At 38.3% G+C, this 27,350-nt stretch overlaps 6 protein-coding genes across 10 annotated transcripts in view; 5 read left to right on the forward strand and 1 right to left on the reverse strand.

The window, feature by feature from the left end:
• The window catches only part of LOC119068971, a 115,487-nt gene extending 112,536 nt beyond the window's left edge, over positions 1 to 2,951 (forward strand). Inside the window, exons 5-7 of one of the 2 annotated variants that reach the window (XM_037172836.1) lie at positions 14 to 1,865; positions 1,985 to 2,095; positions 2,346 to 2,951. In XM_037172836.1, coding sequence (XP_037028731.1) covers positions 14 to 1,865; positions 1,985 to 2,095; positions 2,346 to 2,870 — 2,488 coding nt within the window. In that variant the 3' untranslated portion in view covers positions 2,871 to 2,951. The remainder of the gene's footprint in view (positions 1 to 13; positions 1,866 to 1,984; positions 2,096 to 2,345) is intronic. The other variant, XM_037172837.1, reaches the window with a different exon arrangement.
• Positions 2,952 to 3,419: 468 nt separating this feature from the next.
• Positions 3,420 to 4,901, forward strand: LOC119068991 (retinol dehydrogenase 13-like). Its single transcript, XM_037172867.1, has 4 exons — positions 3,420 to 3,565; positions 3,711 to 3,997; positions 4,076 to 4,582; positions 4,658 to 4,901. Exons 2-4 carry the CDS (start codon positions 3,725 to 3,727, stop codon positions 4,826 to 4,828), a joined length of 951 nt encoding a protein of 316 aa, XP_037028762.1. The 5' UTR covers positions 3,420 to 3,565; positions 3,711 to 3,724; the 3' UTR covers positions 4,829 to 4,901.
• A 1,797-nt stretch (positions 4,902 to 6,698) lies between these two features.
• Positions 6,699 to 8,846, forward strand: LOC119068978 (arylsulfatase H-like). Its single transcript, XM_037172849.1, has 2 exons — positions 6,699 to 7,483; positions 7,542 to 8,846. The coding sequence occupies exons 1-2, from the start codon at positions 6,905 to 6,907 to the stop codon at positions 8,715 to 8,717; spliced, it is 1,755 nt and encodes a 584-aa protein (XP_037028744.1). The 5' UTR covers positions 6,699 to 6,904; the 3' UTR covers positions 8,718 to 8,846.
• Positions 8,847 to 9,641: 795 nt separating this feature from the next.
• LOC119068973 (AP-3 complex subunit delta) lies at positions 9,642 to 16,098 on the reverse strand. 3 transcript variants are annotated; one of them, XM_037172841.1, is made up of 13 exons: positions 15,833 to 16,095; positions 15,396 to 15,491; positions 15,179 to 15,307; positions 14,906 to 15,046; positions 14,567 to 14,836; positions 12,655 to 12,728; positions 12,373 to 12,521; positions 11,951 to 12,313; positions 11,554 to 11,882; positions 10,908 to 11,493; positions 10,696 to 10,821; positions 10,502 to 10,631; positions 9,642 to 10,444 (listed from the first exon to the last, which is right to left on the reverse strand). In XM_037172841.1, exons 1-13 carry the CDS (start codon positions 15,926 to 15,928, stop codon positions 10,087 to 10,089), a joined length of 2,847 nt encoding a protein of 948 aa, XP_037028736.1. In that variant the 5' UTR covers positions 15,929 to 16,095; the 3' UTR covers positions 9,642 to 10,086. The 3 variants fall into 3 exon arrangements, with proteins under 3 accessions (XP_037028736.1, XP_037028735.1, XP_037028737.1); XM_037172840.1 differs by having other exon boundaries at positions 10,908 to 11,882; positions 15,833 to 16,098; XM_037172842.1 differs by lacking the exon at positions 9,642 to 10,444 and having other exon boundaries at positions 10,498 to 10,631; positions 15,833 to 16,086.
• A 937-nt stretch (positions 16,099 to 17,035) lies between these two features.
• LOC119068976 (dolichyl-diphosphooligosaccharide--protein glycosyltransferase subunit STT3A) lies at positions 17,036 to 21,771 on the forward strand. 2 transcript variants are annotated; one of them, XM_037172845.1, is made up of 11 exons: positions 17,036 to 17,182; positions 17,268 to 17,418; positions 17,484 to 17,559; positions 18,007 to 18,259; positions 18,331 to 18,720; positions 18,937 to 19,090; positions 19,162 to 19,295; positions 19,581 to 19,685; positions 19,753 to 20,118; positions 20,196 to 20,415; positions 21,137 to 21,771. In XM_037172845.1, the coding sequence occupies exons 2-11, from the start codon at positions 17,331 to 17,333 to the stop codon at positions 21,469 to 21,471; spliced, it is 2,121 nt and encodes a 706-aa protein (XP_037028740.1). In that variant the 5' UTR covers positions 17,036 to 17,182; positions 17,268 to 17,330; the 3' UTR covers positions 21,472 to 21,771. The 2 variants fall into 2 exon arrangements, with proteins under 2 accessions (XP_037028740.1, XP_037028741.1); XM_037172846.1 differs by having other exon boundaries at positions 17,052 to 17,182; positions 17,253 to 17,418; positions 21,137 to 21,735.
• Positions 21,772 to 23,159: 1,388 nt separating this feature from the next.
• Positions 23,160 to 27,350, forward strand: part of LOC119068993 (putative carbonic anhydrase 3) — a 30,171-nt gene continuing 25,980 nt past the window's right edge. The window contains exon 1 of the mRNA XM_037172869.1: positions 23,160 to 23,176. The gene's annotated coding sequence lies outside the window, so the exon portion shown is untranslated. The remainder of the gene's footprint in view (positions 23,177 to 27,350) is intronic.

Here is a 27,350-nt window from a genome sequence, read left to right on the forward strand (position 1 = left end):
AAAACATTTGCAGGTCTCAATCCACGAACGAAAAGTACATAAAAGACGGTGCCATCATGATGTCCCAAATTATTCGTGCCAGCACATCGCTGATATCGAAAGGATCCCTTGCTTTCAAGCAAAAAATTGTGACTATTCTCAATGGTCTGTACGAAATCATCAGAAATAAGAGCCTTTCGGCGTGCCAATACATATTTCGCAAAGCCTTCAAGGCAGACTGCTGCGATAGACCTATCACGCATGCCGGCCTGCAAATTCTGGAAACTGTACGAACAATAGTTGTCGAAGCGATAAGAGGCAACAATTTTAATGAAATACTAGTTAGCGCGATGTCTAATTTCGCGATGGCTGAAGAGGAAATCATTTCGAATTTTGATTGTGCAGCTCGTAAAAATTTGAATTGGAGCCTTCGGGAAACGTTTCGTTTTATTTTAGACAATATTGACAAAATTGTGACCACCTGTGGGCTAGATAGAGCAAAACGTACGTTGCAGAAATGTCTAACCATGAATTCACTCGAAGGGTTGAACTGTGTCCGCACTGTCGATGCCTTGTCAAATATATGCAAGGATTCCGACAACATAGCCGAAAAAATCAGCTGGGCTGCGTTCGGTTTTATGTTCTGTACCGATCGAAAAAATAAAATTTTTTACCTGTGCAAGTTGCATGAACTTCAGTCGAAACTAAATGATCCGAAGCAGTTTGCGACAATAACATCGTTAGTGAAAGACTTACCGAAGAAAAAGAATTCGGTGGACATAGATCCCATTCAGCTGCAACTGTTTCAAATATCCGTCGAGATCGATTATCCACGATTGTCGGAAATGTGTCTAAAAAAGCTGGGCGATGATATGTGTGAAATGGACTTCTACAAAAATGGTCACAGTTTCAACGCAAATCTGTGCAAAAGTGGGGTTTGTTACGTGCTGTTCTTAGCGCATATGCAACAGTACAAATCGAATGTGAAGTTCGAACGAATGGATGATCCGTTGAACGAGAAATTTGTGCTGTTGAAGAAAGAAGTCGAAATCGTCGGAAAGCTGAAAGAAGCGCTTGACTATTTGGCCGAATTTATACGCGATGAGGACGCTTGGTTGGGTAAGAAGGACAGTGCTGACTATATTCTCTTGGCTGAGAAATTTCTGTTAGTAATTGCTGAAACTTTGATAAATCGTCACTACAAAGAGCAGGCTGTCGCTGCATTCGAACTATTCTACAAATTCACTAAACTCATCGATCATCGAGTCAATCAAATAATAGCTGCTGGGTACCTTGTCGAAAACATTCATTTAACTTCAACGGTATCCGAAAAGGAAATCGTAACAGAGTTACAGAGTAATATAATGCAGAAGTTGAAAGATGTAAATACCATGTCTGAGGATGAGCTGGGTAGTTTCTTGTTCGGTTTTCTGCAATTGACCATGTACACCTTGCGTCACCAGTGTAACATCGAACATACCAAGAAGTACATGCAGTCCATAAACAAATTATTGGACAAATACGACGGTACGAAAGCGAAATATTTACCCGCACGACTGAAATACGCCGAGGTGATGTTCGAACTGATTGTGAAGAATCCCGATACAACCATTACACCGGTCACATTTATCGAAGACATTTTCCATCGGTTTAAACAAATTCGTATGGTTTCGAGGTCAGACTATCGCACAATTCCAGGCATCATATTAGATTTGCTGATTACATTGCACGAATTTACTCAACCTCGTTACGAACTGTGCTACACATCATCTCTGAATATGACCGTACATTCTGTAGCGATTCAAAAAGGCTACTTGTTCTTACTCGCAAAGGTTACGATAGTGCAGAGCGGTGAAATGTTACTGATAAACGGAAAGTATTTGAAGGTAAGAGTCGCGTCTCGTTTCGTTTTTCTATACCATATTGTGTACGTCACTGTATGGAACGTAACGCTTGGCAAAGAAAATATTTTTCGTTTCCCTCATTGGTATTCTTTTCATTGCAGACTCTCATGAATCAACTGGATGTACTGTTCGATTGTCCACGCCCAGCTTTGCCGGGCCCGGAAACAGAAGATGAAACGGTAGTCATTCCAAGTGAAAAAGAAGATAAAATGGTAAGTAATTTCGATCGTCACCACAATTAAGTCAGTTGGCCCGATTCGGGTGTGTATTTGTCAGCGGGAATTTTCACAACTTTGTAGTCAAATAGTCAAATTTATGCAGATTTTAAGGCAGATTTTTGCAGAGATTTGGAAGACTGATGAGTGACAGCTTACCATTTTCAAATTTTTATCATTTTTAACAATTCAAGAAACGCGATTGAACGTTGTAATACTTCAATTTTCAACCTTCTTCTCTTTCCAGTTACAGATTACGTGGAACAAAGACATATCGCCGTTAATCCATCCTATCAAATGCAAATGCTTCCAATGTACGAACAAATTGATGAACACTCTCATGATGGACGTCGCTACGCTAAAGACGTTGGCCGTTTACTTCAACAAAGAATACGAAAATAGCCTCGCATTATTCAAACGAATTTACAATCATTGGACGGCCTTAAACACATTGTCCTACTCCGGTATGTTGATGCATTACAGCGATTGCCTGGTTTCCAATCACCGCGAGGACAAGTCCAATGCTATCTTAAACGAAGCGCTCGATGTGTGCAATGATTATGCTCAGGCGCAAGACATAAGTGTTCGATTGCTGCTGAACACAACGCAGGACGAATTGAAAATTGAGCCGATAAAATCGTATGCCGATGAAGTGCGACCGAAAGTCGTTCGACCCAAAAAGAAAGTCAACAGTAAACCAAGTTTACCGGTCGCTGCCACTGCAATAAAAGAACGAATAACTTATCCAAAGCGATCGAATTTACGCAATTAGTGAAAATTGAAAATTAATTTATTTTGCTGAGACTGTTTGTAAAAGGCTGTTAAAAACTCAAGAATATAAGGAAATTGAATCGAAAATTGTGCGTTGGTTACTTGACTCTCTGGCACCGACCAAAAGAGCAATCTTAAGTGAAAGCATGTAAAAAGTCTGGTCTAGCAGCTTAATTGTTAACACATTCATGAACCCGTAGGACGGATTTCAGAAGTTCGTTCTCCTATCTTCATTCCTTTTCGGTTCATTCAAAACGTTCGCACACTAAAAAAAAGACGATTTTGAGACCCCACATAAGTCTCACACGCTCAAATATTCAAAAAAATAATGTGTTTCTCCACCTCCCCATAAGACAGCGTAGGCACTAGATTGAACGGCTTCGATTCACTTTACAGCCTGACTGAGTGAGTCAAAGTCCCTCGTACACCGGGTAAAGAAAACCATAATCCACTTATACAAGCGATAAAACAAAACGCTGTATTTACATTGGCGAAAGTAAAGAGAAACTCACTGCTCACACGTTTAAATGTGTTCGACTTGCACATCAATGCAATTATAAGAAGAATAAGCGAAAGTTAGTAAATAAAACGAATCTACGAAATCAATGATATGTGAAATTGTATGATATTCGTGCATCAAGGGACGTTGTAGTGAAGACAAAAAACCAAAATTTACGTCGAAATAAACTATCAGAGGTAGATATACATCTTATAACAACGACAGGACTGAATCGTTTGCCTTCGAGAAAAGAAAAATAGTTCAAGACTATTACTACTTCAGTGCACCCCGCACAAAACACTCATACGCGAATCTACTCATTCAATTTTCTAATATTCAAAGTATTCAGCAACGAAATGAGCTTCTGGTACGCATTGATTCCTGTGGGAACAGCGATTTCGATCTATGGGATACGTAAACTATGCGAGTATCAGTGGGGTTGGGTCCGAAATAAATCGTCGTTGGAAGGAAAAATATTCATTGTAACTGGTGCAAACACCGGTCTCGGCTTTGAAACCACTAAAGCTTTAGTTGCTCGTGGTGCCACGGTCATTATGGCATGCAGAAATGAAGACCGGGCAAACGAAGCTGTGGTAAAAATTCGTCAAGCAACGGCTAATGGTCACTTGGTTGGTAGATATGGATGGAACCATTGCACTTTTGATGGTAAAATTATTCCCTTTTAATCGACTATTTTCCCTGTGCAGATTGTACTTCGCTTGGACTTGTCGTCGTTCAATTCGGTCAAAGAGTTTGCCGACAAAATTAAGACCACGTATCCGAAATTCGATTGCCTTATAAATAACGCTGGCATGGCCGTGCAAGGGAATCAAACGAATGCAGAAAATTACGAATTACACTTTGCCACCAACCATTTGGGTCACTTCCTTCTGACTGACCTGTTGAAAGATGTGATTGCAAAAAATTCTGCCCGAATCGTTGTTGTTTCATCGTTGATGCATAAGCGCGGTCGCATTGATTTCGACAATCTGGGTAAATGTGCCACAACTCCTCGTTCGCGGAACGGTTACTACTGCGATTCGAAGTTGGCAAATTTCTACTTTGCCCGTGAACTGTACAAGAAGGGATTCGATGTGCACGTCTTATGTCCCGGTCTGTGTCACACTGACTTTTTCAGAGACTTCAATCCACGATGGTATCATTACGTTTTATTTTCGCCGATTGTATGGCTAATGTTGAGATCATCCGAACAGGTAAAACTCGGTCATGAAATCGTTTTTTTTGGACGCGTCAGATTACTTGATAAGGGAATCATTTTCCTGTTTCAGGGAGCGCAAAATATAATTCATTGCGCAACGGACAATGAAAATACAGAAGAGAAAAATCCGGCCACAGGCTACATGGTGCGTAATCTACGTCAAACGAAATCTAAATACCAATTTGATGATCTGACGTCAGTCCGTTTGTGGGAAGAAAGTCTGAAGATGTGTGGTTTATAAGTTGTTGTTATCTTTTAGGTCGTAGTTGTTGTAGTTTTATTGCAAATTAAAAACAGTTTCCGGTGACAGTTAACTCTGTGAACTCTTTTTTGTTGTTGACCGAAAGCAACGAAGGTAATTGAAACGATGTTAAAATTGTCCTTTTTAACAGGGTAATAAATTAGAACATTTTAGAAGATCACTCGAGGCCGAAAAAGTATTGATGACTCATAATTGCTTAAATAACTATTAACTCTGCTCAGACGTTTTTATACAACATCAATCGTCGCTATGCGTCATTTACTTTATTGTTTCCTACTAATATATGTCTTCTACATTAGACAAACCCTGTACAATAAGAGATCAACTCTAGGTAGAGTGGTCTCTTATGTAGCAAACCGTATTGTTAACGCAAAGAAGTAACAGACTGTAAACAATAGAAGTAACAGATTAGATCGCAATGAGGTGATGCGCTTGAAGTATGTCAAAGGTTAAAGAATCACTAGGCAACATAGGCTTTGTAGTTTGTACACAAATATTGATATGCGTTGGATAAGTATAGGTATTCTGAGTACGAAACGTCGAAACACTCATCCGTTGGTCCTAGTGACGTCTATGGTTCCATTGCAGTCGATACTCACAAAAAATGAAAAAGTAATGGGAACGGGACAGTTATTGGTACAGCTGGTATCTACGGTACAGTGAGTTCAAATAACCACTCCATAGGTCTTCACTACAGTAGTGGTTATTTGAACACACAATAGTATTGTGACAATACCCTTGATACCTGCTATTAGTGCAGCTGTCTAAATGACATCACTTTTTAAAAGAATTTGTGATGTGGCTGCAACGGAACCACAGTCATCATTGGGACTAATGGATGCGTGTTTCGTACTCTGGGCACCGAGGCCTGTTCAACGCGCTATCCCACCATCTATGTACATTGTTGCCTAGTCAATTCAAAGGAAACTCAAAGAACAATATAAGGACGACTGGACGACGAAAGACTCCGATACAAAATAGATAGGACGGTTATACCTACTTTATCCGTTTCTAATTGAGTATAGCTCACGGTCTCATATATTTGGACTTTACCTTTGTTCAGCAAGCAATTCGAGTTTCCAAATCCGAAAGTCGGCGTTACACTAACTAAATCGATGCAGAGAACGAACTTTCCAACGGTTCACATTGTAAACATACAGCCTTGATAGTTGCAGACTATATGAAGTTTTCTTTAAATCATTCCTTAGCGGTAATCGTACTCTTTCGAATAAATGCTGTAATCAATCATTGATCATCCACATCTCCGCACAGTGCCGCGTATTCTGAAATTGATATGGTAGAAAAAGGACCTTACGTATCCGCGCCTCTTACTACTTTCGTCTGCGGTGCTATTAAGTTATTCATGCAGTGATTCACTTGGAACGTAATAAACGTTTTTATATTCGAAAAAGTATTATCAACATTCAAACAAATAGACGAGGGAATGGTAATTACTGATAGCGGTTGCCAGAGTAGAATTTCAACGATTTTTAAGTTTTTAGAAAACAAACTCAATGTAACGCTTCGACTGTATGGAATAAAGTCTGTGCGCGGTTTAAAAGCTATTTATAGTCTTCGACATTCAATGAACCCCGATGGTTTCACGATCTTAGCTACGACCAAATTTCTTTGTGATATCCACTTTTCCTCAATGCAAATCTGTGTTCGAAATGAACTTTCATTTCACTAGTATACTACATATATGACGATTCCTCTGATGTGACGCAGTTTACATTTTCAAATTGTGCATCGATGAGATAACAGCTTAGACGTTATTGCGTCGTTCAAGGTTAGCGTGTGCAACACTCAAAATCAAATGAAAAGGCGATGCGTGATAATCTGGATAATACTCTCTTAAAGTGGTTCTTCTGATAACAAGTCGACAATCTCTGTTTAATTTGCAACATTGTATTGTGGAAATCGTTAATCACAGGTGTCGTCGGATTGTTGAAAATGAGAGACAATGATAAAACAATTGAATGAAGACGAATTTAGTTTTTGTGTAGATTTCAAATTACCCTTGTGTTCAAGTCGCTAGTGTTTCTAGTGTTGAAAATGAACCCTTTGATTGGTGTTGCCTTAGCTCTGTTACAGTTTATAAATGTATCGATCGGTGCGAGACCAAATATTTTAATTTTACTGGTGGATGATTTGGGTTATGGTGATCTCGGATGCTATGGAAACAGTACGATCACATCTGTTCACATCGATTCATTGGCACGCGAAGGAGCACTCTTCACGCAAATGTATGCTGGCGCTTCGATATGCACACCGTCCCGGGGTAGTTTGCTTACAGGCCGATATGCAATTAGATTGGGATTAACATCGAATGATAATAGATTTCGAACTTTCAATTCTCCGGCTCAAACTGGAGGGCTACCACATGACGAAACAACGTTAGCTGAAGTGGCTAAGCGATTGGGCTATCGAACTGGTTTGATCGGAAAATGGCATTTGGGTCTAGGCCGCGGAGGAGAGCATTTACCGATTAGACACGGTTTTGATTCATTTTTCGGCATGCCGGTGACCAATGTTCAATCTTGCGGAAATAAGACGGTTTACAATCTAATTGGAAACCATGGCGAAATAATTGATCGGTCGTTTGTCGCTTATTGGATATTGCTTACCGGGAAGGTACTATGTCATTGGATGATTGTGGGAAACGCATTTTTCTAATCATTTTTTACGCTAGGTGTGGATGGCATTCATTGTATTCTCGATAACATCATGGTTCTTTGCACGTAAGTTGGCGATAATCGTAGTGCTATTAGGAACTGGTGCTTTTGCTGTCAGCGTTTGGTATACCTTATCGTTTACATTAATCAGTACTTCGTCGTGTTTATTGTATCGAAATGAAGATATCATAGAGCAGCCTGTTCACCTCGAGAACCTAACGCTTCGGAATACGAATGAAGCCATCAAATTCATCAAAGATGCAATACTCACACCAGATCAAAAACCATTTTTTCTCTTCATGTCGTACATCAAGGTTCATACGGCTCTGTTCACCCTTCCGGAAAATACCGGGCGAAGCCTACACGGTCCATATGGTGACAACGTTGAAGAGCTGGATTGGAGTGTTGGTCGAATTCTTGAAACGCTGAGAATGCTTAATGTCGACAATGACACTTTGGTTTTCTTCACGTCCGACAATGGGCCATTTCTCGAACGCGGTACAGAGGCTGGATTCTGTGGTCGTGCTACTACAATTTCCGGTACAATCAGCGAACCACTGAGAGGAGCTAAAGGTCAAACGTGGGAGTGTGGAATCCGGGTTCCTGGAATAGTTCGCTGGCCTAGTCAAGTCGTTCCAGGTCAAGTGGTCCATAGCGTAACATCTTTACTGGACATTTTCCCATCACTTTTGGAAATATGGAATGTCCCCCCAAAATCAAGATATCCCTTGGATGGAGTCAGCGTATGGCCCCATGTTTCCCTGACAAAAGATGCAAAGATTTCTCTTCCCTTAACTACCGCAAAAGAGAGAGATTCATTGTTTCATTATTGTGGGTCTACAATAACCGCACTCAGACTTGGTAAATTCAAAGCTCATTACTGGACACCAGTATGGGATGCAGGATTCCAAGCATGTCCAAGTGTTACAATTTGTCCATGCTTAGGTACACAGCATACACCTCCGTTACTGTTCGATATTGATGCTGATCCGGGCGAAACGTTGCCATTAGATGTGAACAAGCATTTAGAGGTTCTGTCTTCGATGGACCGTGCCATACGGAAGCATCAAGAAACAATAGTGCCGGTGACGAACCAAGTAGAAACGCTAGGTTTGCCATGGTTGTTTCCTTGTTGCAACGCACATGGATGGACCCGAATATTTCGTTTGGTAACAAATTCGTGTCGTTGTTAGTGGAATATTTTGGTTCAGCTATAAGAGATCTTATCGAGATGACGTGTAATTTATAAGTAAATAAGTAAAACGAAATTTGTATTTATGATTAAGTATATTGGGGTGTGGCTGATGTAGCTGGAAAAAATATTTTGGGAAATTTTATTGTAAGAATACCATTCAGATTAGTCTTTTGGTTGGTGGAACCAGACCAGTTTTTAATATACATAAGAGTTCAGGAAATGAAGGCAGCAATGGAATCATTTTCAGTAAGTTTTCTGAGTACTAAATTCAGTGACAGTGCCACAGCGCTGCACATACACAACGTACATCTCAGAGGCCATAGGAACATAATGAAAACTTTCAATGTGAAGAGCTAACAATTGAATTGCTATCGTGGCCCATGCATCAATATTTTCATGGTCGTGCCAGATAAGTTAAAACGTCGAAAACTTGAATTTACTTGACGACAGACCAATAGGAATGTATTTTACTCGCAGAAAATAAGTCGTTACATGATTGACACTAGCATTCAAACTCACTTTCGCAGGGATTCGCGAGCAAGAGTAGACTACTATATCAGTGAAGTAACGAGCTATTTCGTATCCGGATCAGTAAAATTATCCGTTCGATTTACTTCAGGGACTATTTTCTTAAATCTAACCAAATTTTCCTACACGAAGGCATATAGTCCAAAACACACTACTTGCACCCAATTATTCCAATTCAAATTGTTAGGCTCCAGTCGAAACACCGAATTTTTAGGCCAATTTGTACAAGGATGTTCCAAATAGCTTTTGTCGAGACATCAAATTGTTAAGCTAGTTTACAACAGATGCAAATAGTGTATTTGAGGCTATTTACACCCGGGTGCAAATAGTATTGTTAAGAGATTTTGTGGAAGGAGCAAAATGTTTCATCAAAAATTGCGTCAAAGTTTTGTGATTATTGTAAATATTTCTTTTTATATATTATTTGCCTATTTGTTATTACGAGATGTAGGTTACAATGTTCATTAAATTTTTTGTCTTCATAACAAAAACTAAAACTAAAATCAAAGGAAACTTAATGGAACATAAAGGCAATAAAGATGGAGATGGAAGAGTAATTGATGTTGCCGCAATAATGATTTTGATGACGATGAAAATGAAAATGAAAAAAATTGTTCGGCTTAAGCAGATAGGAGGAGTCTAAAAAATATCGGTTTCTATCTGTCTATGTTTCTCAAATGCATCAAAGTGTGATGAGATCTGTGTTTTCGATCAAATTCTTTTATTAACAAATTTCTCTTTCGACTCATTCAATAAAATCCAAATGAAACGAAAACAGACGAAGAGAAAATTTTAAATTGAAAAAAAAACCGCTGAACATTCAGATCGACACAATAATCTCAATACACCTCTTTGCTAGGCGTTGAAATACCAATAGCTTCCTCATAGCCCGTTTTCGAGTCTTTCAATTTTTTCTCCTTCCCCTTTTTGTCCTTCTTTTCCTTCTTATGCTTCTCCTTTTGATGTTTCACCGGCGTTCCAATCAGATCCGGTTCATTGTCGCCGATGCTATGTTTCGACTTTTTCTTACCGTCCCGGTCTTTGTCACGTTTCTTTTCCTTTTTATCGCGATTTGATGATTTCGCCGTTGTTATCACTTCGGTTTTCTTTGTAACATTGTTACCAGCCAATTGCGGTGCAATTTCATTGAACTTTTTGTAGGACTGTTTTGGAAGAATCTCGTCGGTTCGCAGAGGCCTACAATAATGAAATTAATCAATTGATTGAAGTGTAACGTCGCCAAGGTATACTTACAAGTCCAAATCGATATCGAGTGCCCGATGGGGATCGTTGACATCGTGTTTGTCTTTGTCGTCGTTGTCCGAAAGACTTGCGCCTTCTGGCATTTCAATGAATGTACTAACGGCATGTATGGCTACCGGTTCTGTAAGCGGAACGCGAGAGTTTAGTCTCATTGATCATTTACTTTCGCAAATCATTCACTTTACCTTCGCCATCCGATTCACTGCTAATTCCTAATTTATGTTTTGATTTTTTAGTCTTTTTAGTTTTCTTTGTTTTCTTTTTACTGCCTAGTTGGTCGTCTTGGAGGTACTTATCAGATCTTTTTGTAGCTGAAATGGAAAGACGTGAAGAGAATTACTACAAAATTCTTCCCACAACAATACGCGCGAAAGCCAGTGACTCTTGTTATACTCACAAGTGATTTTGAGCGGTACTTCCAACGCTAATTCAGCTATTGGAATATCCTCACAACCGTCCTTCACTATTTGATTTGGCTTCGTAGTTGATTTGAGATAGTTGGGATTGTGACTCTGTTCGATTTTGCGCACTTCTCTCAATTTCATAATTTCTTCGGGCGTCAGTTCAACCGATTTGGTTTTTCTGTCCGAATGTTCCATTTGTTCGTGCGACACAAACAAATCGGTTTGTTCGTCTTCACTGGATTCACTGCTCTCTGCCGGCGGCGTATTTATCCATTCGTCTAAGCTGAGACCCTCGGGTATTTGGACTTTCTTTTGAGCCTTCGGAGCCACCGGATTCAAATCGCCAGCGAATAGCAGTGCCATTTCCTGAACGATTTCAATTGCACCGATTGCTATTTCACTGGAATCGATCGTTGGCAATTGCGACAAGATAACGTCCGTTGACTGGCTATCACTAACTAGATTTAATTGATCACGCAACATTTCTATTAAAACAAACGCTGAGCTGGCGCGTTCCTGTACTTCAATGTGACTGGAACTGACGAATGACGGAAGCTTCTTGAGTAGTAAATTGCATAGCTGTAACAAAAGTACATTTTTATGTCGATTCCAAACAAATAACAGACTACGCGGCCTTACCCGAAGAATTCCATGTACGTCTTTATGTTCCAAGTAATCGGTAACGATCCGAGTGAAAAGTTTGAGAATGTTTTGAACGTAGACACCTTGTATGTGCCCGGGAAGTGAACGATGCTTAAGCAGAACATTCAGACTACGTTCCGGCTCGTTCGAGTCACTGGAAAATTCACCAACAATCCATGCGGCCGCATACAAAACTTCAAACATCGATCCACTCTGTGTGGTTTCCGGAAACGATTCTAGTAGCGCTGTCATTTCAGACACAGCAAATGGACGAACCGCTTGCACCCTAATGGACACATCCAGTAATTGCTTAGCAATCACACTTCCTGTAGAAGAAAAATGTTTCGATTTGAATCAATGAAACAACAAGAAAATGGGTGATAGGTCAACATACCATGCTTCGATCCGGCCTCTAGCTGAATCAGTTCAACCAAAACGGTCAAGTACCACTCGAAATTTGTTACATATTGGTAAGAACCCTGAGAGCAAATCTGTATAACTTTAAACAATAATTCATCACGATAGGCCGACCCTTCGGCACGTTCCATATGGCCGAGCAGTCGCCGGACAATTTCCATTAAATTCTTTTTGGACACCATACCGCCACCCTTTCCACAAAATAGCAAATCTAATGCACGTAATCGAATTGACTCGTCTTTATCATCCAGGCACGCCAATATAAGATCCTTATGCGCTTGTACACTCTTTGGATGAGTTTTTAGAATTTTTGACATGGCCAGCAGTCCCAGATATTTTACTGCGATAGATAGTTAAGTCAATTAGATATCGATTTGCGGCCAACTGTGTGCAACTTACGATTTTGATCTGAATCTTCGATTAGAATCCGCAATTTCTGCACGCACAACTGTATCGACGCTGTATGGTTTGGCATTCCACTACTAATGCTAATTAATACTGCAATAACTGTATTTATGCACTCGTAGAGTAAACTCATAGCGGATGTACTGTGAATGTTTTGATTAAAAAATTAAAAATAAATTTTGTCGTCCAAATTCGTGAACAGGTTCTATGTTAGCCGGAAAAAAATGGCCATTAAAAGTTCGATGAGAAGCGATTACAATAATTAAGTCTACTTGCCTATGAATTAATGATGTGAGAGGTTCTATCAACTTCTTGCCTAGTCGAGGTTCTAAAGGTGTTAATGCGCCAAACTGAAAGTCATCATAATTGATAAATAAGCTTTCAAAATGGTATCGATGGCGGAATAGAAGAAAATAAAATAAATTTTAGGACGACTTTACCAGGGCTTACTTTTGAGAAAGTAAATTTCTTGAATTTCTCGAAATTTCTCTACTTTGTTTAAATTTCCCGAATTTAAGAAAATCTATTCGCGAAATTATTCAAGAAATTTCTTGAATTTCCCGATTTTTTCCAACGATTTTCACAAAAACGTTCTCAAAAGTAGGCTCTTCATTTTATTGTTACAAAATTTATCGACACCAGCTAGAGAGGAATCAGTTCTTGTATAAGATCGTATGACTTTCGATACAACGCTATTTATGAAGTGATTGCTATTGATTCCCTATTCTCCATTTTTTCAATCGTCAATTTATTTTTTTTTCAATATCTAGCCAAATTTAGGGTGACAATACCAGTATCCGGACATGTTCTAATTGCCAGACACCTGATGTTCTTTCATTCAAGTTTATCAATAAAGGAACAATAGGTGTACGACTACTTGTACTTGTCCGGCGCGCACACCCCAACTTCAAAAAGGTATTTTACAGATGAATGAAAATTTCCCTAGATAAAATCATGACCCACACATTTTCCACTAAACCTGCCATTGCCAGGGTGCCATAGCGCTCAAAAACACAGATACCCGAACATCGTTAGTCTTACGTAGTGTAACCCTATGGCACACAAGTTTCAAACATTGACTTTATGATGTATCTCTCGTGAATCCAGTGATAGAACAATAGTTAAAATTTTGGTAGAGCCTAGCCACGATTTCATCAAAATGAATTCAAAAGGATTCAGTGGCATTATTTGCATACGGATTCTGGCTAGTTATTAGCCCATCGACGTGAATATGACTGTGCCTATATTTAACATTTGATAACTTTACTTATTCTTCACGTGCTACGATCACAGATATGTTGGAAAATGTTTGCCTAAAGATAAAGTATCTAAGTAAAACAATCGTTTGAAGATTGATAAATTTAAATGAAGTGTTGACACAGCCGTAAGTGTTCAACAGGTGTGTTTACAATACAAAGATATGTGCACTTGAAACAGCGACTCCGATAAATTTTTCTTTTATCTCTTCAAGTTGGAACTTCGAGCGAAATATTTCGATGGAAATGAAGTGCCGGGACTAAATGTACGATTACATTAATCAAAGAAAAAGTCGAATAAATTTTCGCCTAGGTTTTACAATGTTTATAGAGTGGGTAGGGCAATTTTGCTTTAAATTCTGTAAGCCATCTTCAAGGATTTCCCCTTTTCGGAATTTCTTAATTGAGGCTTTAAGGTTCCTGTTGAAGGTCGAAGGTAATACCGTCAACAGGAACCCTCACTCTAACTTTGCTAATGCTTTCAGAATGGATTAAGGGTGAGGGTAAATTCTCAAGAATTTCAAACAATCACATCAGTGTTACTACAGAATCATCCGATTCCGCTCAGCCTAACGTTGTTTTACTTCATCTTAAAGATAATCAAAAACAATGAGATCTGGCAGCTAACTAATAAAAAAAAAAAAACTTTTGCGATAACAGAACGTATCGCTTAGCGTTACGAACAAAGCATTCTACGAATCTCGGATTTCTCTAGCAAATAAATACTTCCAAGACCTTGCAATGATAGCAATCAGTGGCTGAGACAATTTGTATCCCAATGCTGGCTCAATCGTTGTAAGGCTGCCAAACTTGTCAATAAAAAATTGAAAAATTCCGATTATTTGCACCAACATTCGTTTCATTGTTCGCACAATATAACTTCCACAGACAGCAAAACGGGCAAAGAAAATTCGATTTTTTTTGTGACTCACCAATTTGATGATTTTGATCAACATCCAGTTGTTCGTCGAGGTGGTCATCAGTTTAAAAAATATCGGTGCCAGGGACAGGTAATTCTTCGGATTCTTTCGGGCTAATTCACAAATCACATTCACAGCTGCCGACTGTACACCCGGATCGGGATCTTCGAGTTTCTCTTTTAGTTTCGGGAAAGCTGGCCGCAACGCTTCCGGATAGCGTAGGAAAACTTTATACATCATAAGGACGGCCTTCATGCGTAGATAAGGTTTGGTTGAACTACACTGCATGAATCACACATAATTTTATGATTAGTCTCTGTCTCGCTGGTATGATCAATTTTAAGTTCTTACTAAAGTCATGATATCATTTGCTAAATCTCTGGACAAATCTGATGAAATAAAGCAGCTGAGACCGCTCAGCGCCACGCCTGCATCGTATTGGGTCTGTGAATTCAAATCCTTCCGTATCATATTTGTGGTCAGCATGATGAGCTAGCGATAGAAATTAGAAAAAAAAAATACAATCAGCGAAGGGTGTCATGTCTTCTCCATCCGCCCAACGTGACATATGTTGATGACGGTCTCAATGAAAATGACTATCAAAACCATATGAATTCCACTCACCTCACTATCCGGATGGAAACACTGACTAGCAGCCAAGTAGCCCACTCTTTTGCATGTAAATTTCGATGAGCTCATCACCTCGATGATATTAAATCCAGCCCAAGATATGTCGTATCCGAGCATTTGAATCTGGAACGGAAATGTAAATTCGGTTAGCCAATCAACTTTCCATAGTTAGAGAAATTTTAGACCTAAATGTCCCGGTCCACACACTTACATAAGTTAACTTTGCCACAGCATTGCACTTAACGTTAATGTTATCTTGACGCAATTCCTGTTTCACCTCCTCGATACATTGAGCAATATATTTTGCCTAAAACATTTAACGAATCGCATTAATTTCGAGTGGAATGACCTCATTAATCATGTTCGCAACACATTGCAATAAATCGACCAGGTTTGCATGCATTCGCGATAAATTGAACGCATAAATATGGTTAAATTCCCATAATAAAAACATTGAAACCGATAGCAATCGACCTAATTTCTACGAAGAGAATCTTCTTCAACAAAATCAATATACGCCCCATATCGTATGGACCGCACGGAAACACAAAACACGGTTTGAAGAGTTTCACACAAATGCTTTGCAAACACTTTGAATTAATTGAATTTTAATGGAAAACAATTAAATTGACTCCACTTCTTCCATACTTCATTATCTTTGTTGTTGCGAATCCCTCGAACCAGATCGGTTAATGTTTTGTCAAAGAATCGTTCAAAGTTTCCTTTAACTTTCTTCAGTGCCATAATGGTCGGTAATTTCACTGTTTAGTTGAACGAAAGCATATAAATTGGATAAGTGATGGATTTTCGAATTGTTCAAATGGCTGTCTAAATAAAAGCAAAAAATGATAAAATTGGACAACTTAAAAACAGTCAAAAAAATTGCACAGATCAGCCATCATTACCACGTCAAAATTTGGATTGCCAGATTGGTGTATGACAGGATAATGTTCGAACATCCAATTTTGTGTATAAAGGAGGCAAATTTGAAAATACAACCAAAAAATTGCCGCATACATTTCGCGATTCTATTTTCAGAATATTTCCGAGCGTTGCATGACGAACATACATTTATGACATTAAAATTAATTAAGAATATAATGAACATAACGAACATAATTGAGAATTGTCAGCTCATGAATCAGTTAGATTCCGTGGCAAAAAACATATTCGGGCCATTAATCGTCTTCCATACATCAAATGGTTTCAGGTGCTGAACCACGGGAACATGAAGGACCCTCTGTTTCAACAATAGATCGCAAGTCTGCCAAGTCATAAGAGGCATGGTCTAACATGTGCTCTATTGTTTAAAGACTTATGTCAAGTAAACGCTTTGAAAACGGAGGCTAGACGAAAACGTTTTTTCGAGTGTGACCATAACGATTTAAATTTACAAGCTTGCAGGAGTCTTGTACATACGTTCCAAGGCCATGCGAGTTTTCAAATGACTGTCATCCACAGAGACATAACCTTATTAATATTTATATGAAAACCGATCTCTATGGATGAAATCGTGTTCGTTCGGTTAGTGAAAGGAAAATTCGTGTTTGGAACAAACTTATAGACGTACAACCTTTTCATCTAAAATCAGAGATCAACATTGCTGATTGCCGCGATTACATACCAACAATGGACGACTCATCAAAGTGAACGGAATACATTTAAAGTTTTTTTGCGATCTCTTTTCCTTTTTACTGCCGATTCTTTTTTGAAAGATAAAGTAAACAATAATTTGAAGAAGAAAAAACGGATAATCTGACAAATACCATGGAATCAACGGAATTGGATAATCGAACAATAAATTAATTTAAAAAAATAATAATTTTAAGTTGCATTCAAAGTGAACAAACTGCGTGTAGCGTTCAAAGTGTCACAGCCGTCATACCCGGTGTTCGAAACTTTTCAAAATAAAAACCCATCAGAGCATCATCAAAATTTGCCACGCCGTCTAAAAATGAATTTTTAAGAAATATTAGAAAATACTTGCAGGAGTTGAAGGTAACTTAAATCGTAACTAAATCTAACGCCCAACCAGCCTGCTATCGAAACGCCATCGAATCTATTTTATTTTTACTGCTCGCAGTTGCTATAAGTCAATATAAAATCATCACTTCGTCACACCCGAAATTGGATAAACCGGTAAACAATGGACACATCAGCCAAAGTAAATGAGGGACTGCAGAAAAAGGAGCATCTGGTGAAGTTGGGCATTCTGACATTAGCGGCAATTTTGTGTAATTTTGATTTCGTTTGATCACGAAGGTTAAGTTAAATTTGACAAATGATTTGTGTTTTGCAGCATTCAGTACCCGGCTTTTTTCTGTACTACGCTTCGAATCTGTCATTCATGAATTCGATCCATACTTCAATTACAGGTAAATTTGGTTTTATTTGGTTAAAGTACAGGTGTGTGATTGTGGGATTTTGAAACTTATCGATGTATTTGTTCGTCCGGGTGGGATTTACATGAATGCAAATTACAAACTTTTATCTCATCCCCTCCCTCAGTGCGGAATGTGTATTGTGATAAAACTCAGTAGTTTTGCATTCCTATTCCTACGTGAAAGAAAATAAAAAAAATTGCCCGTTACCATTGCATGCCGATTCGATCGCACGGATAAGACTCTAAGCTTATCTATGATTAGTAGTTGTCGGATTTGTTGACAGAACTTTTTCGGGTCTGATAAGCGAGTGTTTGTTGAATTAAAAAACATTTCATGGCACACCCCAATTGAAGATTGCATCTGACGGTGAAATGTCTTTCCGGATAGTGACAATGGTTGAATATAAATTTGAATCTTTTTCATTTCCATCCCCACCAGAACGACACGATTCCTAACCGAAGAGGGTTTTTACAACTTCCACAATTGGTTCGACGATCGAGCATGGTATCCATTGGGTCGTATCATTGGCGGGACCATTTATCCCGGTTTGATGATCACGTCGGGAGTTTTGTATCGGCTCATGTGGCTGGTAAACATCACAATTGACATACGAAATGTTTGCGTATTTTTGGCTCCATTCTTTTCGTCACTGACTACAATTGTCACGTACCTGTTGACGAAGGAGATCCATGTAAGTGTTGCGTCGGTCACTTTATTCTATGTGTGGACCAGTGAACAATTCGTCATTGAAACGATTTTTAGAGCGTCGGTGCTGGACTGGTAGCCGCTGCTATGATTTCCATCGTTCCCGGCTACATTTCGCGATCGGTTGCCGGTTCGTACGATAATGAAGGCATTGCCATATTTTGTATGCTATTGACGTACTATTTCTGGATAAAATCGGTCAAAACTGGCGCTATATTATGGTCGACGATGTCAGCATTGGCATACTTCTACATGGTGTCGTCCTGGGGCGGCTACGTATTTTTGATCAATTTAATTCCATTGCATGTATTGGCTCTGATGGCCACTGGTCGATTTTCGCATCGCATCTATGTCGCATACAGCATTTTGTATTGCGTTGGTACAATACTGTCGATGCAAATTAGTTTCGTTGGATTCCAGCCGGTACAGAGTTCGGAACATATGCTGGTGAGTGTTGGTCGGTTTGTACGCTGAGTTGTTTTTTTTTTGGTTAAAATTTTTGCGCCCGGTTCTGTTCCAATGATGATAATGGTTTATGATAGGAAGAGTATGAAACATACATGATTCTCAATAAACAATAAATCTGATTGGCAAGACAAAAGTTTCGGTTTGAATTTCGATAACCCATAAGCAACCACTGACCGTACGAAAATACTATTACAGGCTCTCGGTGTGTTCGGTTTGTGTCAAATCCATTCATTTGTCGATTACATCAGATCAAAGATGTCCAAGGAATACTTTGATGTGCTGTTCAAGGCGCTTGTTACGGCTGTACTGTCCGTAGCCGCTTTCGTTGGTATTGTATTGACCATAACAGGTACATGCTTTGCTTAACCACTTTGACAAGACTTTTTTGACTTGACATTTTTCGTTTTGTTTATTTAACAGGAAAGGTATCCCCGTGGACGGGTCGCTTTTACTCATTGCTGGATCCATCCTACGCAAAGAATCACATTCCAATTATTGCATCCGTATCGGAACATCAACCGACGTCTTGGTCATCGTTCTACTTTGATTTGCAGGTAATTGAATTGTCTGTTTTTATTGGTAAGAAGGTCATGTGACGACTTTGCTCCGCAAAGAGTAAGTCTTCTCGTCATTTAATGGACGTTGTACCGTTCCACTAATAGTAAAATGATGTGAAAACTTGCATGTAGTGATTGGAATTTTGAGTAGAGTCATTCGGTGATTCCTTGAAACTATCACAATGACTGTTAACACTTTGATCGCTGATACTAAAAGATTCAGAGATTTCTCTTCCAACTGTCAATAATGTCAAAAAGTTGATTTCCCTTCCTTCCTTGCAGATTCTCGTGTTTTTGTTCCCAGCTGGTCTATACTTTTGCTTTGCCAAACTCTCGGACTCCAACATTTTCATCATCCTTTACGGCATAACGAGCATCTACTTTGCTGTAAGTGACACAATGAAACATATTTTTCTCGATGTTTTCAAAAACAACCAAAATTTCCCTCCCATAGGGTGTCATGGTTCGTCTGATGCTGGTACTCGCACCAGTCATGTGCATTCTGTCTGGTATTACGGTTTCCCATCTGCTGACAAAGTACATCAAAAGCGTTGACTCATCGGCGGAAAAGAAAGTCGATCCGAAGAAGCTACGTAAATTCGACCAACAATCCGGTGGCGTGAAAAGCGAAGTTGCGCTGGCATTCGTTGGCGTTATAACGTTCTTATTGATAACATATACATTCCATTGCACCTGGGTCACATCGGAAGCGTATAGTTCGCCGAGTATTGTCCTCAGCGCTCGATCACATGACGGTGGTCGAATAATTTTTGACGATTTCCGGGAAGCCTACTATTGGTTGAAAATGAACACGCCTGAGGTATGACCGATGCTGGAACAAATATTCGGGATTTTTGTTGTTGTTGCTCACGACCGAAACTTGTCTCCCACTAATAGGATGCTCGCATTATGTCGTGGTGGGATTATGGCTATCAAATAACGGCGATGGCCAATCGAACCATTTTGGTGGATAATAACACTTGGAACAATACGCATATATCACGTGTCGGTCAGGCGATGGCATCCACTGAAGAGAAAGCTTATGAGATTATGCGTGAATTGGATGTCGATTATGTTCTCGTAATATTTGGCGGTTTGACCGGATATTCATCGGATGGTAAGTTCTTGTTATCTTATTCAATAGCACCAGTGACATTCATTGTTTTGTGCTCTACAAAATCTGGAAGGTGTGTGTTTAGTCTAAGGTTTACTCAATCTTGCGCTCTCTCAATAAGCACAACTTTTTTGCCAATTTGCTGATCCGGCCACTATATTAATCGATTCGCTTTCCTGTTTTGATAAGCTGAATAGTGATTTACACCCCTTCCACCTGTAGCGTGTTTGTCTCTATCTTTGTTTGACAAGTGATTATTCAGTGGTGAAGGTCGATTCTGTGGTCAATCAAAACCGAGAAAACCCACCTTTCAGACTCTATAGTCTGCAACGAGTTCAAGGTGCGAAAAATCGAAAAATTTTCGATTAGCGGTTTATTGGACTTGGACCATTCGTACCTTTGCCAAAAAAACACTTTCAGATTTTTTCGTTCCTTTTGTTGTTGTTTCTATTCTATGCAGTCCTTGCTATCATAATAAAATGAAAAAAGTTTGGAAAAAGGAAAAACTTGGCTTTGCTATGTGACCGGAATAACCAATTGTTAATTTTCAGAGCAAATTGGAAACTTCAATCATTCTGGGTCTATGAACCACTAGAATTTTTTGTGAACCAACCTCTTTCGCGCTCCACATAATCGACCACCCCTATCATTCAGAATGAGTTTCTCTCTTCTCGAAACCATTCTATAACGAACCACCCGCCACAATAATGCCCTTTCGTTCCAGACATCAACAAATTTTTATGGATGGTCCGAATTGGCGGCAGCACCGATCGTGGTGCGCACATAAAGGAAACGGATTACTATGCGCCCAGCGGTGATTTTCGCGTTGACAAAGAAGGATCGCCGACGCTACTGAATTGTTTGATGTACAAAATGTGCTACTATCGATTCGGTCAGGTATATACGGAAGGTGGAAAACCACCCGGCTATGATCGAGTGCGTGCGGCTGAGATCGGTAATAAAGATTTTGAATTGGATGTGATTGAGGAAGCATACACAACCGAACATTGGCTGGTTAGAATTTATAAAGTTAAAGACTTGAGAAATCGCGGCGTTTAAGTTTCTGTGATTGATTTTTCCTTTCACCCGTTTCTTCCTCTTTTTTTGTTTTTTGTATATAAAAAATGTGAGTCTGAGATATTTCATGAACAAACTAAAATGTAACTACTACTACTACTACCACTATGGCATTTTACTACTACTTTTTTATTCGTATCATCATGAATGATGGCATTTCTTTAATGAATTGGATCCGGTGATTAATATAGCATAGCGATCAATTGCTTTAGTATAATGTCGCCCATCATTGAAAAAAAAACAACGAAAACTCTCTCACAACGATGACGTTCTATTTTTACCTCTGTTGTGGACCCACAGTAATAGCTTCAAATTTCCATTGTCTCGTCCATTGATGATGAGACGTGTGAATAGCTGAAAATAGAACACTCATCGGACCTAATACACAATGAGTTGTTTGTTTGGTGGAGTGATGAGCGACTTATTCGAAAAAGGCACACTCACTGTATATTGTTTTTCGTAGTAAGAATAAGAATTTTTTTCGAGCACAATTTACAGTTTTCATTTTTTGGGAGCACTCGGCTCCGACATAAAAATGTATTAATTGTAATGTTTACTGGAAGGTGGTTTTTTGTAAGAACAATATGAAATGAACGAACAAAATGGAAATCATTCTAAACAATTAAAATAAACATTTTTACATCAACAAGACGATCGAGCGGAATATTTTTTTTTTTGCTTAACAATTTTCCTCCACGGAGCGGCGAAAACCCGAATCCGGTGCATTTGGACATGGTGGTATTATCTATAGGTAATTATTGAAATTTGTTGATTGTTAATATGTATAGTATAGTATAATAAACCTGTGATGACACCTATGTTGATAGGAAGAGTATGAACATAAATGATTTTGCCTCAATATTCTGAGAAAAAACGGAGTGTATGCAAGCTGACATAAACTTTTGCCCAGTTTTTCAATTACATACCTAAGCCGAGCACTTTCTGTACACATATTTATTCGAACTACGACAAATGTTTGTTTAAAGAAATGTGTACGTGGTCAGAAACTGACTCAGTTTAAAATGCTCGGAAGAATGCCTTGGTGAAAAGTTTTTGCTTGTATAACTTCTGCACTCCTTCTGGCGTGAGAGTGTTTCTGCAATTGTATATTATATTGGATCTGATTATTGGTTTTCTCTTCATTTCAGGTTGATGTATACATATCCCTCCTTATCTGGTCGGTATTTTCGTTTCTAACGATTGATAACTCCAAATTTATGAATAAAACATTACGCCGGGTCGGAAATTCAATTTAATTTTTGGTAACTTCTCGTGTAATTCAACTCCATTAACGCTATGAGGTATTTTACAACTAAGTTTTCGTTGGTGCTACGTATATGGTTACAATCGACCAAGCAACTATATGCACCTAAGTCTTATCGAAACTTTCCGGACCTTAGTTCCCCGTGCGCAAGGCGATAAATGGAGAAAAATGTGACGAATCTTGGCGACAACTTAAGGTAACTAATCACCACAATTAATAGTTTTTAAAATTAAATTTTTCTGTGATGACACCTATATTGATAGGAAGAGTATGAACATAAATGATTTTACCCAATATTCTGAGAAAAACGGAGTGTGAACAGGTTGACACAAAGACTACTTCCCGCCAAGACATTATTCGGTTAAAGTGTTATCAATTACAGATCTCAGAAGATTTTCTGTAGAAATTTAATTTTTGAAAAATGGAAACATGGGGAAAACAGGGCCTATTTTCGGAAAATTAATTTACGAAATTTGCTGAGATTTTCAAAAATTTCCTAAAAATATTTTCAACACATTTAGCAAATCGATTTTCTAAAAATAAGGCCTAGGTCAAAAACGACCTAGCTTTAAATCCTAACAAAATGTCTTGTGTTTGCTTTGAACCATGAACCTTTACTCTCTTTTTTGTTTGAGCGTGATTGGTCAATTATAAATTATATTTGTTCTGATTGTTGGCTTTCTCTTCATTTCAGGTTGAACGTATGTCACCCCTTACCTGGTCGGTGTTTTCGTTTCTCACAATTGATAACTCCAAATTTACGAATAGAACATTCCCGCCGGGTCGGAAATTCAATTTAATTTTTGTTAACTCGTGCAATTCAATTTCATTACCGCTATGAGGCCATTTTAGAACTAAGTTTTCGTTGGTGCTACGACACTTTTAGAACTGGAACTGGTATATGTATACAATAGACCAAGCAACTATATGCACCTAAGTCTTTTAAGGGTGAAAACTTCCGTCGAAACTTTGCGGAGGTTAGCTCCTCGTGTGCAATGGAGAGCTTAAGGTAATTAGTCACCACAATTAATAGTTTTTAAATTAAATTTTTCTGTGATGACACCTATGTTGATAGGAAGAGTATGAACATAAATGATTTTGCCCAATATTCTGAGAAAAACGGAGTGCGTAAAAGCTGACACAAAGACTACTTCTGGCCAAGACATTCTTTGTTTAAAGTGTTATCAATTACAGATCTCGAAAGATTTTCTGTGGACCAATTTTTTCAGAAATTTATTTGTTAAAAAATGTCAACGTGATCAAAACAGTGCCTATTTTTCTAAAATTATTTTCTAAATTTTGTAAGAGTTTCTAAAATTTTATTAAAATATATTGAGCAAATATAGCAAATCGATTTTCCAAAAATAGGGCCTTGGTCAAAAACGACCTAGTTTAAAATCCTTACGAAATGTCTTAAAATGTCTTGTGTTTGCTTTGAACCTTTACTCTCCTTTTTGTTTGAGCGTGATTGGTCAATTATAATTTATATTTGTTCTAATTGTTGGTTTTCTCTTCATTTCAGGTTGACGTATACATGTTCCCCCTTACCTGGTTGGTATTTACGATCCTTACGATTGATAACTCCAAATTTACGAATAGAACAGTTCACCGGGTCAGAAATTGAATTGAATTTTTGTTAATTCCTCGTATAATTCAACTCCATTAACGCTATGGGGCCATTTCAGAACCTTAGTGCTGTGACACTTTTATAGCTAGTATTCATTAATAGTTAGAAATGATATATGCTTACAATCGTCCGGGCAACTATATGCATCTTTTAAGGAGGAAAACGTCCGTCGAAACTTTTCAGACTTTAGTTCCTCGTGGGCAAGACGAGAAATGGAGATCACCAAAAAATGTGATGAAGGCACGAGCCTGGCGACAACTTAAGGTAACTAATCACTACAATTAATTGTTTTTAAATTTTTCTGTGATGACACCTATATTGATAGGAAGAGTATGAACATAAATGATTTTGCCCAATATTCTGAGAAAAAACGGAGTGTAAACAAGCTGACACAAAGACTATTTCTGACCAAGACATTCTTCGGTACAAGTTTTTTTTTTTAATGACAGTTACAGATCTAAACGATAAATTTATTGAAAGAACTGGAATGTCTTGATGAAAAGAGTTTGCTTGTAACCTCTACATTCCATTTTGTTTGAGCGTCTTTGATCAATTGTAAGTCATATTTGTTCTAATTTTTGGCTTTCTTTCTATTTCAGGTTGACGTATACATGCCTCCCTTTACCTGGACCCGTCTCTTACCACTGTAAATTTTGTCTTTAAATCATCAAATTGAGTTCACTAGGCCGGGCCGAAAATTCAAATTGATGTTTTCGGCTTTTCGTACAATTCGGTTCCATTACGGCTACAGTTCTATTGTAGTTAAAACTCATCCTCGATATTAGAAATTGTTCTATTGTTAGAATCGCTCAGATCCTATTATTGGAGAAATGGCTTTCTAAAATTTACTGCACATTTAACGAAATTTCGTCAGCAAGATTAATGAAATCTGAAAATCGATTTCACAACCATGAGCTCTGTTCGGTCCCTATGGAGCAGATACGTGTTCAAAGGGAGGAAACTTCCATTGAATTTTTCCTGATCTCAGTCACTTCCTCGTGCGCTACTTCAATATAAGAGATGGCAATCATCAAGAATACATTGAAGAAATGTGGCACAAAAGCAACCAACTTCACGATCTTGGCAGCAACTTAAGGTAACTAGCCACCATAAGTCATCTTTTTTCTCGTTAAATTCAAATTTTCTGTGATGAGACTATTTTGATAGGAAGAGTATGAACATAAATGATTTTGCTTAAATAATAAATATTCTGAGGAATTATTGCAATACTGCCACATTGAGACATTTTTGAATGTTTGACTAATTTTCGCCTTTTCTATTTTCAGGTCTGGTTTCGTTGGAATCGGAAGAATCGGGGAAGGCTACCTTTCGAATGGTTGACAACAATTGCCTCCAGGTAAATAATTACATTTTTCATAACAATTTCCATCATTTCCCTCATTGGAAATTGGTTTGATAAATTATAAATTCAATGAAACTTTCGTGATTTATGTGAACCAATTACGTAGACCCTAACCACTTTCTGTGAAGAAACATTTTTGATAGGAAGAGTATGAACATACATGATTTTGTCTAACACCGCTCTGAGAAACTAAAAATTCGATAGAACTTACCGAATGTCGTCGTGAAATGCATTTGTGATTCAGTTTTGTTTTCCATTTTCAGTTCATCAATTCGAAATGGCAGGACTCATCAAATTAGATCCGTTGTTCAGTGCACCATCGAGCGTTGTCAAATATGTTTTAAATATTCGTTTGTAAAACCAACAACAACGATTTTTAAATAAATGATAGAGAAGGTGTAAAATGGTTGTTTAGTTGTTGCAGCTTTCCACAGTAAAATTTACTTTTGTTTATCAAAGTCATCCGATATCTGAATGGTTCAAGCGGAACGTACAGCATTACAGCATCATAGATAAAGGAGCCACGACGGCAGTTTAGTACAGATAGAAAAGCTCTAAAATGGCAGAAAAAATGTCTGAAATCAAGATTTTCCGTATATAACACGAAAATTTCGAAAAAGTGTCGAGCTATGTGGATTCATGGTCTCTTGACCATGAAAGCCGAAACGCTATAAACGTCTGTGTAAAGAAATATAGAATTGAAGGTGGTCCCGCAGAGATAAAGCAGTCTTGAAGTGACAGGAAATACATGAAATTGTCAGTTTAGACCGTTTAGACCTTATCCCTAATCAACCATCGATTTTGCTTTGATACATAATTCTTAACGTAAGCCATTATGTTACATTCTTATACTATCTCTTTTTATTACACCTGCAAGTATACTACGCAGCTAGACCCTGGACTTTGTGTCATGGTATTGAGTGGTTTTGTCAGCTACGTTACAATTATCCATTAATATATCATGTTATCTTTTGTATGGTGTGTTTGCTCAATACAAAGGTTTCGCTGTTCTGTGATACATTACGTGTATGTATGATAACGTACAAGAATCATAGGTGCTTGTTCAATGTTCTTGTGCTCTCTACTCTCTTCTGGCTATTATACCTCATCTATAATTTTTACTGACAACCAACGAATGACGATTTATAGTTGATTCAATAACACTGCCGTAACATGATTTTTTTTACTTCTATGTCAGCGATTTCGAACCCACATACTTCCAACACTTCCCCATGTGAAACAAAAATTGCGTCCAGCTATAGCTTCATATCAGTCAAAAACACTCAAAGTGTAAAAGTGACGCAAGTCGCACTTCTTTCCGTCCAATATGAAAAATACTATTCGTACCACGGACTGAAAGTCTTTTTTAGCGTAGTCGATTGCAGACCTCGCCTTCGGCTCTGTCTGGAAACTTCTCACACGCTAAAAAAGATTTTTAGTCCTAGTTACGAAATGTACTATTCTTGACGTTTCAGAATGTACTCTATCCGAATCTTCAATAAAAATATTTTACCCAAAGACCGCGGAAACGCGAAAACCGCGAAATTTCGAGAACACACTTTTTCCCAAAAAGTGTTTTCTCGACGTTTAAGAATGTCCTCTATCCG

Source organism: Bradysia coprophila (genome assembly GCF_014529535.1).
Source record: "Bradysia coprophila strain Holo2 chromosome X unlocalized genomic scaffold, BU_Bcop_v1 contig_20, whole genome shotgun sequence".
Taxonomy (NCBI): Eukaryota; Metazoa; Arthropoda; class Insecta; order Diptera; family Sciaridae; genus Bradysia; species Bradysia coprophila.

Excerpts from the sequence above, each read along its gene's own strand:
- LOC119068991 (XM_037172867.1), top strand. The coding sequence starts at position 3,725 with ATGAGCTTCTGGTACGCATTGATTCCTGTGGGAACAGCGATTTCGATC. Across the intron at positions 3,998-4,075 it reads CAACGGCTAATGGTCACTTG|ATTGTACTTCGCTTGGACTT; the intron begins GTTGGTAGATAT and ends TTCCCTGTGCAG. Across the intron at positions 4,583-4,657 it reads TGTTGAGATCATCCGAACAG|GGAGCGCAAAATATAATTCA; the intron begins GTAAAACTCGGT and ends TTCCTGTTTCAG.
- LOC119068978 (XM_037172849.1), top strand. The coding sequence starts at position 6,905 with ATGAACCCTTTGATTGGTGTTGCCTTAGCTCTGTTACAGTTTATAAAT. Across the intron at positions 7,484-7,541 it reads GGATATTGCTTACCGGGAAG|GTGTGGATGGCATTCATTGT; the intron begins GTACTATGTCAT and ends TTTTTACGCTAG.
- LOC119068973 (XM_037172840.1), bottom strand. The coding sequence starts at position 15,928 with ATGGCACTGAAGAAAGTTAAAGGAAACTTTGAACGATTCTTTGACAAA. Across the intron at positions 11,883-11,950 it reads AGAGGCCGGATCGAAGCATG|GAAGTGTGATTGCTAAGCAA; the intron begins GTATGTTGACCT and ends TTTCTTCTACAG. Across the intron at positions 10,445-10,501 it reads CTCGATATCGATTTGGACTT|GCCTCTGCGAACCGACGAGA; the intron begins GTAAGTATACCT and ends TCATTATTGTAG.
- LOC119068976 (XM_037172845.1), top strand. The coding sequence starts at position 17,331 with ATGGACACATCAGCCAAAGTAAATGAGGGACTGCAGAAAAAGGAGCAT. Across the intron at positions 17,560-18,006 it reads GATCCATACTTCAATTACAG|AACGACACGATTCCTAACCG; the intron begins GTAAATTTGGTT and ends CATCCCCACCAG. Across the intron at positions 18,721-18,936 it reads AGAGTTCGGAACATATGCTG|GCTCTCGGTGTGTTCGGTTT; the intron begins GTGAGTGTTGGT and ends ATACTATTACAG.